Genomic DNA, 14,305 nt, shown 5'->3' with positions numbered 1-14,305 from the left:
CTCTCTCAAGTAAACAAAATTAAATAATTTTTTTAAAAAAATTTTTTTAATTTTTTTATTTGAGAGCGACAGACACAGAGAGAAAGACAGATAGAGGGAGAGAGAGGGAATGGGCGCGCCAGGGCTTCCAGCCTCTGCAAACGAACTCCAGACGCGTGAGCCCCCTTGTGCATCTGGCTAACGTGGGACCTGGGGAACCGAGCCTCGAACTGGGGTCCTTAGGCTTCACAGGCAAGCGCTTAACCGCTAAACCATCTCTCCAGCCCAAAATTAAATAAATTTTTTTGAAAAATTTTTATTTATTTATTTGAGAGTGACAGACTTTCTGTCATTCCCAAGTATAATAAAAGTCCCACCAGGACAGGAATCTCTATTCTGCTCACTGATAAACACCCAACATCTACAGCGGTACTTTCTATTCATCTACCTACCTATCTACACACACGCGCACATGTGGCGCAGTACAAGGAATCGAGCTCCGGGCCTTGCGAGCGATACACAAGCACCCCACTGCTGAGCTTCACCCCCAGTCCCAACAAGCTTTCTTAAAAGAAAAAATACTTTTATTTGTTTATTTGTGAGGAGAGGAAAGGGAGGGAGGCAGAGAGAGAGAGAGAGAAAGAGAGAGAGAGAGAGAGAGAGAGAGAATGGTGTGCCAGGGCCTCCAGCCACTGCATACAAACTCCAGGTATCTGGCTTTCCTGGGTCGTTAGCTTTGCAGACAAATGCCTTAACCACTAAGCAATCTCTCCATCACCCAATACGTATTAAAAATATTTTATTTATTTATTTTTAGAGAGAGAGAGATGCAGATAGAGAGAGAATGGGTGCACCAGGGCCTCTAGCCACTGCAAACAAACTCCAGATGCACGCACCACCTTATGCAGCTGGCTTATGTGGAAACTGGGAATTGAACTGGAGCCCTTTGGCTTCATAGCCAAATGCCTCAACCACTAAGCCATCTCTCTAGCCCAAGCATTTATTTATTTATTTTATTTTATTTTTGGTTTTGTTTTTCGAGGTAGGGTCTCACTCTAGCCCAGGCTGACCTGGAATTCACTATGGAGTCTGAGGGTGGCCTTGAACTCTCAGCAATCCTCCTACCTCTGCCTCCCGAGTGCTGGGATTAAAGGCATGAGCCACCATGCCTGGCTTCAACCCAAGCATTTTTTCAATGAATGAAGAAATCAATAGAGACGACGAAGATTCTTTGAAACATCACATGGAGACAGTGATTGGGCCAGAATCTATACTACTTTGCCCATCACCTGTTGCCTAGGCAGCAGGCTCTCCCAAAGCCTCAGGTGATTTGAGGACCATGTGGAAGTTTGCTCAGCAGGTCTGGATGACCTGGGAGCCCGGGAAGAGGAGGCGGGAGAGAAAGCCCGAGCCCCAGCAACAAGCTTCTACCGTGTGATGCTGGGCGTGTGCCGGCTTCAAGAGGACTCAGGACTTCCAGAAGCTTTGCCTTCTATAAACCCACCTGAGGCTAGGGGACATTTCTGGGGAAGGGAAGGGAGGCATGGGGAGAAGAAGGCTGTTCTCTCCCCAATCGATCCAGGCCTTAGGTGGACGCTGGGCTGGAGGCTGGCGATCCTCCCCGACGGACAGCTGCCAGCCAGCCTAGTTAACAGGCAGCCTCGGTGTGAGGAACACGACACTTCAGGACTGAAAAACAAGCCTAAAAATAGACCCTGTTCTCCAGCGCCCTTTCCTCCACCTCTGACCCCACCCCTCCCTCGTGGGCTTCTGTGGGCAGGGGTAGGAGAGATGCTTGGGATAAAGTGAAAAAGAAATGGTGACTTAAGAAGAGCCAGCCTTCTGATGTGACCAGGTGACAGTTTTGTTTAGAATCATGATTCCAGGGTCTGATTCGTATTTTCCCTCCTTCCTCTGTATACCAGTTGAAACTAGGAGCTTTGAGGACAAACCAAGAAATACCATGTATTTGGTCAGGGAACTGGATCAAAGGCTCGGGGTAGCCGGCACGTGGACCACTGTAACGGCAGCCCTGAGAAGGTCCGGTGCCCTGGTGCTAATACGCCAACTGCACCAGATGCCACCAGATGTACCGTGCACCCAACAGGCCATGGGCTGCTGCGGGAAAGGCTGGAGGAAAGCGTTCTCACAGGAAGATGAGGATCAGCACCAGAAGAAGACCAGCACTTCAAGAAGACATTATGGGGCTCAGTGGGAAACGGTGCTTACCATGCAAGCGTGACGCCCAGGAGGGCCAGCTGTGGCTAGGTACATGGCCAGGTTTACTTAAGGGTCACATAATGAAGGTCAGGGATAAATTTGATTGAATTGTGGCTTATTATTATCTTAGTCATCAGATGGGCCAGTGTTATATGGGATTTTGATATCTATGTCCTTTGCTAAGACTGACCTGAGGATGAAATTCAGGGCCTTGACTATGCTAGGCAAACACTCTATCACTAAGCGACATCCCAAGTCCTTTATTTTATTTTATTTTAGCTTAGTTTAGTTTAGTTGAGGCTGGGTCTCATTCTAATCCAGGCTCACCTGTTACTCACTCTGTAGTTCTAGACTAGCTTCCAACTCACAGCAATCTTCTTACTTCAGTCTACTGAGTGCCAGAATTAAAGGCACCCACCATAACATCTGGCCCAGTCCTTCATTGTACTATTACTGCTCAGTTCTACAATCAATACTCAGAAGGCAAAAATAAATAAATAAATAAAAAGACTCAGAAGGTAAGGCAAGGTTAATTGTCTTCCAATATTCACTTTCCTTCTATTCCTCCTTTCTCCTTCTTCCTGAAGGCCTTTTTTATTATAAAGCCATAAATAAAGCATTGACATGAGATCATTTATGCAACTGGTCCTCTGACTTAAAATGTCTTTGAGCCAGGCATGGTGGCACACACCTTATAATCCCAGCACTTAAGAGGCAGAAATAGGAAGATCGTTATGAGTTTGAAGCCACCTTGAGACTGCATAGTGAATTCCAGGTCAGCCTAGACTAGAGTGAGACCCTACCTTGAAATACAAAACAAAACAAAGCATGTCTTTGGATCTTGGTGTCATCCAACCAGGAACAATTATGTAAGCATTCAGAGATTCAGGGGTGTTCTTCCCCTTTCTTTTTTAAAAAAATTGTGTGAGCTGTAGAGATGGCTTAGCAGTTAAGTGCTTGCCTGTGAAGCCTAAGAACCACAGTTCGAGGCTCGATTCCCAGGACCCACGTTAGCCAGATGCACAAGGGGGCACACGCGTCTGGAGTTCGTTTGCAGTGGCTAGAGACCCTGGTGTGCCCATTCTCTCTCTCTCTATCTGACTTTCTCTCTCAGTCTGTTGCTCTCAAATAACTAAATAAAAATAATCAGAAAATTAAAAAAAAAATTGTGTGTGTGGTGGGGGGAACATGTCACAGCATGCGTGTGGAAGTCAGAGGACAGCTTCAAGATATCTGTGTTGCACCTTCTTTGAGGCAGGGTCTCTGCCACTACAAACAAACTGCCAGGCTGCAAATCATTTGCATCTGGCTTTACGTGGGTGGCTGGGAAATTAAACCCAGGCTGGCAGGCTATGCAAGCAAGAGCATTTAACTGCTGAGCCATCTCCCCAACCTCTCTCCTCCTTTCTTAAGCAGATCATGCCCCTCATGAACAGAAAATGAAAGCCGCTTGAACTTTCTTTCTCTTTTTTAAAAAAATATTTTTTATCTTATTTATTAATATTTTAATAATGTGTTACTTATTAATGAGAGAGAGAGAGATTGGGCACACCAGGGCCTTTAGCCACTGCAAATGAATTCCAGATATATGTGCCACCATATGCATCTGGCTTACGTGAGTTCTGAGGAATCGAATCTGGATCCTTTGGCTTCACAGGAAAGCTCCTTAACAGCTAAGCCATCTCTCCAGCATTTCTCTTTCTATTAGAGATGAAACCATTTTGCCTTACTGGTCAGAACTAGGCCACATGGTCATCCTGAGTTGCAAGGGTGACGGGGAAAGTAATCTGACATTTATCTATCATAATTATATTTATCTATCATAATTTGTTTTCCTTTATTTTATTTTACTATTTATTTATTTGTTTGAGGGGGAAAGAGGCATGGAGAGAGACAGAAAGAGAGAGAGAATGGATGCACCAGGGCATCCAGCCACTGCAAACAAACTCCAGACACATGCATCTGGCTTATGTGGGTCTTGGGGAATCAAACCTAGGTCTTTTGACTTTGCAGACAAGAGCCTTAATCACTAAGCTATATCTCCAGTCCTGTTTTCCTTTTTCAAAAAAATACTTTATTTTATTCATTTGAGAGAGAGAGAGAGAGACCAAGAGGCAGATAGCGAGGCAGAGAGAAAGAATGTGTCAGGACCTTTAACCACTGCAAACAAACTCCAGACATGTGCCACCTTGTGCATCTGGCTTATATGTGTACTGGGGAATTGAACCTGAGTTATAAGGCTTCTCAAGCAAGCGCCTTAACCACTAAGCCATCTCTCCAGCCCTGTTTTCTTTTCTTTTCTTTTTTTTTGGTTTTCGAGGTAGGGTCTCACTCTAGCCCAGGCTGACCTGGAATTCACTATGTAATCTCAGAGTGGCCTCGAACTCAGGCCAATCCATCTACCTCTGCCTCCCAAGTGCTGGGATTAAAGGTGTGCACCACCACGCCCGGCAGCCCTGTTTTCTTCTTAAAAAAATATTTTATTTTTATTTATTTTGGAGAGAAAGAAGCAGATACACACACACACACACACACACACACACACACACACACACACATATATATTTTTACACACACACACATACATATATATATACATATACATATACATACATATATATATCTGCCTCTTTCTAGAGAGAGAGAGAGAGAGAATGGGTGTGTCAGGGCCTTTAGCTACTGCAAATGAACTGCAGACTCATGCGCCACCATGTGCATCTGGCTTGTGTGGGTGCTGGGGAATCGAACCTGGGTCCTTAGGCTTCGCAGGCAAATGCCTTAATCGCTAAGCCATCTCTCCAGCCCCACAATCTGTTTTCTATTATACCTGTCATCTATGCAGTAATCCTGTGATCTCTTAGAAGTTACTTATTGCATTACTATCTCTCCACAAGTAACTTTTACATTTTGACTATGCCTGCTTGCATTAAAAGCATAAAACAACCAACATCTCTGCAATACTTATTACTGTGTTCTCATTATAATTTTTATCCTTCAATCTTCTGTTATTGTTGTCTACTGTTTAGATTCTCCACATATGCCCCCAATGAGCCATTGTTAGGGTTATTTTATTTATTTATTTATATGAGAGAGAGAGAATTGTCATGCTAGGGCCTCGGCCACTGCAATCAAAGTGCAGACACATGCGCCGTCTGTGCACATGCACGTTGTGGTCCTGCACCACCTTGCGCATCTGGCTTACGTGGGTTCTGGGGAGCCAAGCCTGGGTCCTTAGGCTTCGCAGGCAAATACCTTAACCACTAAGCCATCTCTCCAGCCTCACTGCTAGTGTTTTTTTGTTTTTTAATTTTTTGACGTAGGGTCTTGCTGTAGCCCAGACAGACCTGGAATTCACTTGGTAGTTTCAGGGTGGCCTTGAACTCATAGCAATCCTCCTACCTCTGCCTCCCAAGTGCTGGGATTAAAGGCATGAGCCACCACGGTTGGCTCATTATTAGTGTTTTTAATGCATTCGATGCTTGTTCAGATTTGCCACGGTCTCATTCTACTTAGTTCATTATTTCTTCCAGACACCTCTCCTTCTTTCTGGGCTCTGTCTTCTCTTTGTTGAAGCATTATACTTCAGTAGTTCTTTCAGTGGGAGTCTCAGGGTAGTAACCTCTCCCAGCCCTTCTTTTTTTTTTTTTTTTCCCCGAGGTAGGGTCTCACTCTAGCCCAGGCTGACCTGGACTTCACTATGGAGTCTCAGGGTGGCCTTGAACTCACGGCAATCCGCCTACCTCTGCCTCCCGAGTGCTGGGATTAAAGGCGTGCGCCACCACGCCCGGCTTCTCCCAGCCCTTCATTGTCCGAAATCGCTATGTATGCCTGTTTCTTAGTTCCAGTTCCCCATTTGTGCAGGCCTGAGACCACACTTCCTGCTCTTCTCCTGGGCCCTTAGATATCAGGGTGTCGTGGTTGGAATGTAAAATATCTCCCCAATAGCATCAAGTGTCATTAAGGTTCCTACTTTGTGCCCAGATGGTGGGACTTGCTGGGAAGGGCGTGTCACTGGGGTAGACCTGTGGCTTGGTTAGCCCATCCCACTGTGTGCTCAGAGCTGCCCTGCTCTCACCTTGCTACTGATGTGTGGAGATGCCACCCCCAGCTGCCTGCTCTGCCACGATGAGACTTTCCCTTGAAATTGTAAGCCTGAAGTTATCCCCCAGCCATTCCCACCACCATTCACTCCATAAGCTATTTCCGGTTGGGTGTTTTGTCCCAGCAATAGGAAGCTGATTGCTACGCAGGGCCTACACTGGGTTTCGATGTCCCCTGGCTTCTGGAGTACTCACTGGTCTGCTTCCTGCTCTGGTTCAAGTTCCCTTCTGGTCTACTGCCTGAGGATTTCCCTGTCTTTGTTTTAAGCTCAGATTTATATTGCTATATTTCATGCCATGTTTGTCATAGGAAGTAGGGGAGGGTCTACATGAATCTTTTCAGTTACTATTCCTGGAAGGCCACATATTCTATTTATAACAAATTTCCCTCTTACTAATGTTTATGACTCTTCTTTAAAATAAATATTGTATATTTTGATAGGGAAAACAGACATGACAGAGACAGCTGGAAATGTCTTACACTGTTTCAGCAAGTTAGAAAGTTTCTAAAATTCTTCTTGATTTTGGTGCATAGGAAACATTCCCCAGGCAATAACTGTAACTGTCAGCCAAGAAATGGAATTTTCCATACTTTCTATTTTTCTGCCTCTCCCTCACTTCTTGCTCCTCAGAGGTGATCCCTAAGGGGAAACGTGCTCTGTGTCTGCTTCGCACCCTCCACTCTGAGAATGCCAAAGCAGCGCATGAAAAAAAAAAATCTGTCTTGGTAAGGAAGCCATGCCCGGCTGGACCAGGAGCTCAGCGACCTCTGCAGATCAACAGTTGATTGGAGCCTGAAATGGTTCCAAATCTTGGGAATTCACAGATTCTATTAGATGGATGGGATCGATCTCATTTACATCTCATCATGACTCAGGAGCTCCCTGATTCTGTAACCCTGGGCAGATGAAAATGCTTAATGGGACCTGCAGCAAGGCCTTCACTGCAGAAGATTTCTATCTACCCAAAGTCTCACGACAGGGGTGGTGGACTTTAACCTGCTGGAGGGTAAACTTCCACTTGAGAATGGTAGAATACAGGGCCAGAGGGATGGTTTAGTGGTTAAGGTGTTTGCCTGCAAAGCCAAAGGACCCAGGTTAGATTCCCCAGGACCCACGTTAGCCAGATGCACAAGGGGGCGCATGCATCTGGAGTTCGTTTGCAGTGGCTAGAGGCCCTGGCACACCCATTCTCTCACTCTTTCTCCATCAAATACACACACACACACACACACACACACACACACACATACATATAAAGAAAGAATGATAGAATCCAAGTACGGAAATGGCTGCCCATATCCACAGCACCAAGGATCGGTAACTGTTCACAGGTGCCAAGGATAAGCTGGGGGCACTGTCCAGCTAATATGACAGAAACACGTCTCAATATCAGACAAGGATCAGCCGGGGGGTGGGCAGAGGTAGGGGGATTGCTGTGAGTTTGAGGCTAGCCTGGGACTACCGAGTGAGTACCAGGTCAGCCTAGGCCAGAGTGAGACCCTGCCTTGAAAAATAAAAAAGAAAAAGAAAAGAGATGGGGGCTGGAGAGATGGCTTAGCGGGTAAGGCATTTGCCTACAAAGCCAAAGAATCCCAGATTTGATTCTCCAGGACCCACGTAAGCCAGATGCACAAGGGGGCACATGATTAGAGTTTGTTTGCAGTGGCTGGAAGCCCTGGCGCATCCATCCTCTCTCTCTCTCTAGTAAATAAATAAAATATATTAAAAAAGAAAAGAGATAGACCAGTGGACAAGGCAGTGCATGTATGGAGAGGAGGGGAAATACATACTCATGAAAAGGCTAATTCAAGGCTGGGTTGCTGAAGCAGTTCATTTCAACACAATATATTTCTTGTCATCTCACTACAAATATTTTCTGAGCAAGAAAAAAATAATTGAACAGAAGAAGCTGTGTTGGGGGTGGTTATATGGTGGAGAGAAGATCACTGTAGCCCTAATAATCAACTGTGCCATCGGCAACAATAAAATAGCAAAACATTAAAGGACACATTTTACAAAGCAGAAAACATAGTGTGGTTTATAATCACCGATGTTTTGCCCATCCTGTATGAGAATGCCAAGCTCCACCTTGGGAAGGCAGGGTGCTCTGGAGACACAAAACCCACCTTCCCCACCTCGGATCAAGGTCAGAGGTGGTCACTCTGTCGTGTCCCTTTGTGGATACCTGAGCAGCCGCTTGACAGTAACTGGAAACCTTACCGAGGCCACATCCAAAGAAAGGCACATTGCCCTAGCATTCAGAGAAAGAGCCGTTTCCTTCCTGCGGCTAACAGTGTCTAGGGGAAAAGACCAAGTCACTGGAGTCACTCGGTTCTTAAGGTCAGACTTCAACTTACGCCATCGGGGTTAGCCACTCTCCTAATGAAAACTCCATTAAGATTTATTTTGCAGAACGTCAGAAAGGAAGGTAGATTCTGTTTTTGAAAGCGACCATACTGGTGACAGTGGAGGCTGGAGGCCTGACTGTCCGGCGACCTTTTTAACCGTATTTTAACCGTATTTCCTTACCTCGCTGGTGCCAGGGAGTCGGTGGGAGGGACTCCAAGGTGCATCCCTGGCTGCCATCAACTCACCTGTTGAGATACACTCGCTTCTCCGTGAACTGCCCGTTGCCATGGTGAGGGTCCTCGAAGGGCTCGTTCTGGACAACCTCCACCCCTTCTCCCCGGTCACTCTGCTCATGGCTGTGTTTGCTGATCATATACAGCTGTCCGATTTTGTACTACAAAGCACAAAGAGAGATGGAGACAGACGGTGAGATGAGCGCCAGCCCCCCTCCAAGAGACCCGACCCCTCCTCCGACCACGGGGCAGAGAGTAAAACGAATCGCATCAGCACCTTCTGCCGAGAAAAGCAAGTGGCCGCTTGGGCCTAACGTGACTGTCCTTGGGAGCCGGGGGGAGAGCGAGCCGCGGGCAGAATGCAGAAACGGCGTGTTCCTGCGAACACCACGCGCCGCCGTTGCAAGCACTCCCCGGGGCCCCGGCCGTCTACAGAGGCCCAGGCGACAACGAGCCTATGCGGAGCGCGGAGAAGGAGGAAACTGCGGCCACCCTCGCCGCTCTGGCCTGTCTGGCTTGGGCAAAGGCAGCCTCGGGTGTGTAGGTTCTGTCCTGCCTTGGTAGCTAATTGATGGCATTGCTGAGGACAAAGGACTAAGTGTCACCTGCCTCTTCTCCCTCCTTCTGCGAGTGCCCCCGCTCGCCGGGAGGCTTGTTCCCTAGGACAGCAGGTCTCATAGGTGGCTAGACATCAGCATCACCTGGGTGTTGTCTCTGGGAGACAGGGTTTCACTCCGTAGCCCTGGCTTGCCACAGTCCTCCGAATTGGTCTCCTATTACAACATAAGACACCATGCCAAGACCCTCACACAATTTTAAGTCTGTTTTTTGTGATTTTTTCTTTTTTCTTTATTCAGTTCTGGGAACCAAAAACAGAGCTTTGTGCTTGCTAGGCAAGTGTTCTACCACTGGGCTAAACCCCTAACCCCCAAGGGGTCTTTTTAAAATTATTTATTTATTTATTTATTTTTACAAAGGTTATAGTTTCATGCCCCTTCTCCCCCACCCCCCTTTCCCTGAGGGCTCTCCTCAGTGAAGTTGTTGGTGGTCACTATTGGGTGACTGAGGCTTCAGTCAGTCTCTGTGTGGAGAGGGAGAGCTGTGCCTTAGGGTATTTCTACCCACTCTGTGGCTGTTACAATCTTTCTGCATCCTCTTCCCCAATGGTCCCTGAGCCTTAGTGGGTCTGTTAGCAGTCTGGTTTAGTGTTGAGCTCGCTGTAGCCACGAAGTTTCTGATTCCGTGTGTTCTGATTGACTGCGGTGCCTGTTGCCTTTCTGCTGGAGCTGGTTGTCAGATTAGCAGCGGGAGCCAATACCATGTCGGCACTTCCTCTGCAACTTCCCATGGGTCCCTGGCAGATGTGGTAGAAGGGGCATGTCTTATGGCAGGCAGTCGGCTAGCTTTTCTTGTATTGATTGATGGGTCTTGGATCTCCTGGGTTTTCTCTGCCATCTTCATGCTTTGGAAGAAGGATTATTGTGAGGAATCTTATCTCTGTTTTCACCTGTTGTTTATTAGTGTGGCTCCTATTCCACCATCTTGACCAGAAGTCCTTTATCTTCAAAAATATTTTATTTATGTATTTATTTTTCAGACAGAGAGAAAGAGAGAGAGAGGGAGAGTATGGGTGTGTCAGGGCCTCTAGCCACTGCAAACGAACATGTGCCACTTTGTGCATCTGGCTTTCTTAGAGTGCTGGGGAATTGAACCTGGGCTGACAGGTTTTACAAGTAAGTGCCTTTAACTACTGAGCCATCTCCCCAGCCAAACCGAGATTTAAAAAAAATATATTTATTTATTTATTTATTTGAGAAAGAGGCAGACAGATATATAGAGAGAATGGATGCACCAGAGCTCTAGGCAATGCAAACAAACTCCAGACACATGTGCCACCTTATGCATCTGGCTTTATGTGGGTACTTGGGAATCTAACCCAGGTTCTTATGCTTTGCAGGCAAGTGCCTTAACCACTGAACCATCCCTCCAGCCCCCATCTACCGGGTTTTAAAATTTCCAAATGTCCAGGCCTGGTCACAAGCGAAGCCATGTTCTAGAAGCCCTCACTACATGCAGGACCATTCTCAGTGCCTCTGACTTGTTTTTATCCAATTCTCCTGGCTGTGTGGAGCTTCCAGGCCCAAGTCCCAGAAGCCTCATCTTACCCTAAAGTGATAACATGGAGCACATGACAGGACCACTTTCCACCCTGCCTCTCTTCTGCGCTTGTCTACTCTCTTTCTGGCCGCTCTGAACACTCCAGTGCCCTACAGAGGTTTCTTTCCCCAGTGGACTTCCAAAGTAGCAAAACGAATTTGAAGTGTGTGTGTGTGTGTGTGTGTGTGTGTGTGTGTGTAGCGGAAGATGGAGGGAAGGAGGGAGGGAGGATAGGAAAGAGGAGTAAAACAACTTTTTGTTTCAAGGGAGAGTCTTACTCTAGTCCAGGCTGACCTGGAACTCACTCTACTTAACACTGGCCTCTGGCTGGAGAGATGGCTTAGCAGTTAAGGCACTATCCTGCAAAGCCAAAGGACCCAGGTTCAATTCCCCAGGGACCCACATAAGTCAGATGCACAAAGTGGCGCACACATCTGGAGTTTGTTGGCAGTAGCTGGAGGCCCTGGCATGCCCATTCTCTCTCCCTCTCTCAAGTAAATTATACATATACATGTATATAACTAGCCTTGAACTCACTGTGATCCTCCTACCTCAGCCTCCCGAGTTCTGGGATTATAGATGTGAGCCACCACACCTAGTGAGTAAAGCAACATTTGCATCTGCTCAGGTTCAGGACATTGTAACTCTGCTGTAGTGGTCCATCTTGCATATTCAGGGTGAACTAACAGATACAAGGTCACGGCCACCAATTCCACCAACCCTCAGCAGGAAGCTAATGCTGGAGCTGAGTGGTGGCTAAAAGGGCCCTGGTCAGGAGGGATTCAGGTCCTCTGTCTCTGAGCAGAAAAAAGAAAAACCTATTTTATTAAAAAAAAAAAAAAAAAACAAAAAAAAAAGATGGGCTGGAGAGATGGCTTAGCGGTTAAGCACTTGCCTGTGAAGCCTGAGGACCCCGGTTCGAGGCTCAATTCCCCAGGACCCACATTAGCCAGATGCACAAGAGGGCGCACACGTCTGGAGTTTGTTCACAATGGCTGGAGGCCCTGGCGCGCCCATTCTCTCTCTCACTCTCTATCTGCCTCTTTCTCTCTTTGTCTGTCACTCTCAAATAAATAAATTAAAGTAAACAAAAAAATTAAAAAAGAAGATTTTAATGTGTTATTTACGTGTGTATGGGAGAAAGAGAGAATGTACCAGAGCCTCTTACCACTGCAAATGAACTCCAGACACATGAGCCACTTTGTGCATTTGGCTTTATGTCAATACTGGGAAACTGAACCTGAGCCAGTGCCTTTAACCACTGAGTGATGGTGCCCCAGTGATGTGGGTGCATATCACTGGTGCACCAGGATCTCCAGCCACTGCAAACGAGCTCTAGATGCATGAGCCACATTGTGCATCTGGCTTCACATGGGTAGTAGGTAATCAAACCCAGGTCATCAGGCTTTGCAAGCAAGTGCCTTTAACTGCTGAAGCCATCTCTCCAGCCCCAATTTCTCTCTTTCTCTCTCTCTCTCTCTTTTAATAAGGATATCAGCCATATTGTGTTAAGACCCCATCCTAATGACTTCATCTTAACGTGATTATCTTCAAGAGGCTTTATTTTCAAAGTGTGTACGTGTGTGTGTGTGTGTGTGTGTGTGTGTGTGTGTTATGCATGGGGGTGCACCCCAGCCCCCCAAAACTGTTCAAGTCAGCAGTGCTTTGGGTCCCAAAGCTGAGAGGGCGCGTCATGCAGAGGCGTTGCAGGGAGGAGGGTGAACAAGTTCCTTCAGGCTCGTCTAGTCTGTGGCCAGCCTGGGGGACCGGCCCAGTCACCATGACAACAGAGCAGGCTTCTGCTGGTCTCCTCCAAGGGCTGCGCTTCCTATCTGGCCATGCCCCTCTCCAGAACAGGTCTGTGTTTAAAATGCTTTTAATGCGTATTTACGCACTGGCGGGGGAGAGGGTCGGCTAGATAAGAGCAGGAAGAGGAGAGAGGAAGCACAAAGATAAAAGCCATTTTTAAAATGAATCCAGGCCCAGAGGCCTGACCTGGCTTCCCCTCTGTCCACACCGTTTTTACGTCTGCTCACAAAGACTAGCATTCCTGCCATGATGACGGCAGTGGAAGCAGGTTTAGGGATTGTCGATTTAGGAGCCAGACCTGGGAGGTCAGCGGCCCACCTCGCCCTGCCCGAGACGGGCTGCTTAGCAAGCGCAGTTCTCACCGGCAAGTGAATGTGCGCCTGACACTCAACACTCACTCAACAGTTAGAGGCGACGGGGTTCTTCGGCCACAAAAGGAGTAACGTTGCTGACACTGAGACTGCTGGTGTGTGTTAGGGACTGAGCTCCCAGCGTTCAAAGGGCGAAGCCCTCACTCTCACCTCTCAAGGTGACCGCACAGCTGGGAGGGTGGCTCAGCGGTCCGAGCACCTGCTGCATGTATGAGGGCCCGAGGCCACCTGAGTTTGCTTTCCCAGGGCCCATGGAAACAGCTGGGCGAGGCTGTGCACATCATAACCCCAGCTCTGGGAGGAGCACAGAGCTGAGAATGGTTGGGGCGTCATGAAAACTTCAGCTCCATACTGAGAGAGACTCGGCCTCAAGGAAACACACGGAGGAGCAACAAGGGAAACCCTGGGTTCTCCTCTGGCTTCCTCATGCCTGCAAGTACATCTGCAATACACATGCATAACACACACACACACACACACACACACACACACACACAGGCTCTTTGAAAATAAGGCCCCTTGAAGATAATCAAGTTAAGATGAAATCATTAGGATTGGGTCTAAACCCAACATGACTGATGTCCTTATTAAAAACAGAGAAAGAGAGGGAAAAACTGGGGCTGGAGAGATGGCTTCAGCAGTTAAAGGCACTTGCTTGCAAAGCCTAATGACCTGAGTTTGATTGCCTACTACCCACGTAAAGCCAGATGCACAATGAGGCGTCTAGAGTTCGTTTGCAGTGGCTAAAGAGCCTGGTGGATCCCACATTCATTCTCACTCTGTCTCTCTCCCTCTCTCTCCTTGAAAATAATTTTTAAAAAAGATTAAAAAGAGAAACCTGTACATCGAGGCAGACAGCACAGGGGAAGAGGATGTGAGCAGAAGACAGCTGTCTACAAGCCACAGGCTGAGGCCCATGGCAGGTGATGCTTGCCTGCAAAGTGTAACGACCAGGGTTTGAGTTTTTAGTGACCAGGGAAAGCCAGGTCCACAAAGAGGTGCATGCATTTGGAGTTCATTGCAGTGGCTAGAGGCGCTGGCGCACCCATTTTCTCTGCCTGTGTCTCTCTATCTCTCTCTCTCTC

The 14,305-nt window shown here is 47.3% G+C and overlaps 1 protein-coding gene across 2 annotated transcripts in view; it reads right to left on the bottom strand.

The window, feature by feature from the left end:
* The window catches only part of Pitpnc1 (phosphatidylinositol transfer protein cytoplasmic 1), a 334,848-nt gene that overhangs the window by 165,378 nt on the left and 155,165 nt on the right, over positions 1–14,305 (bottom strand). For both annotated transcript variants that reach the window (XM_045158271.1, XM_004655123.3), the window contains exon 2: positions 8,896–9,044. In XM_045158271.1, coding sequence (XP_045014206.1) covers positions 8,896–9,044 — 149 coding nt within the window. The remainder of the gene's footprint in view (positions 1–8,895; positions 9,045–14,305) is intronic.

Source organism: Jaculus jaculus, chromosome 9 (assembly GCF_020740685.1).
Source record: "Jaculus jaculus isolate mJacJac1 chromosome 9, mJacJac1.mat.Y.cur, whole genome shotgun sequence".
Lineage (NCBI taxonomy): Eukaryota > Metazoa > Chordata > Mammalia > Rodentia > Dipodidae > Jaculus > Jaculus jaculus.
The sequence above is the reverse complement of the archived record's forward strand: the minus strand, read 5'-3'. Positions and strand labels throughout refer to the sequence as shown.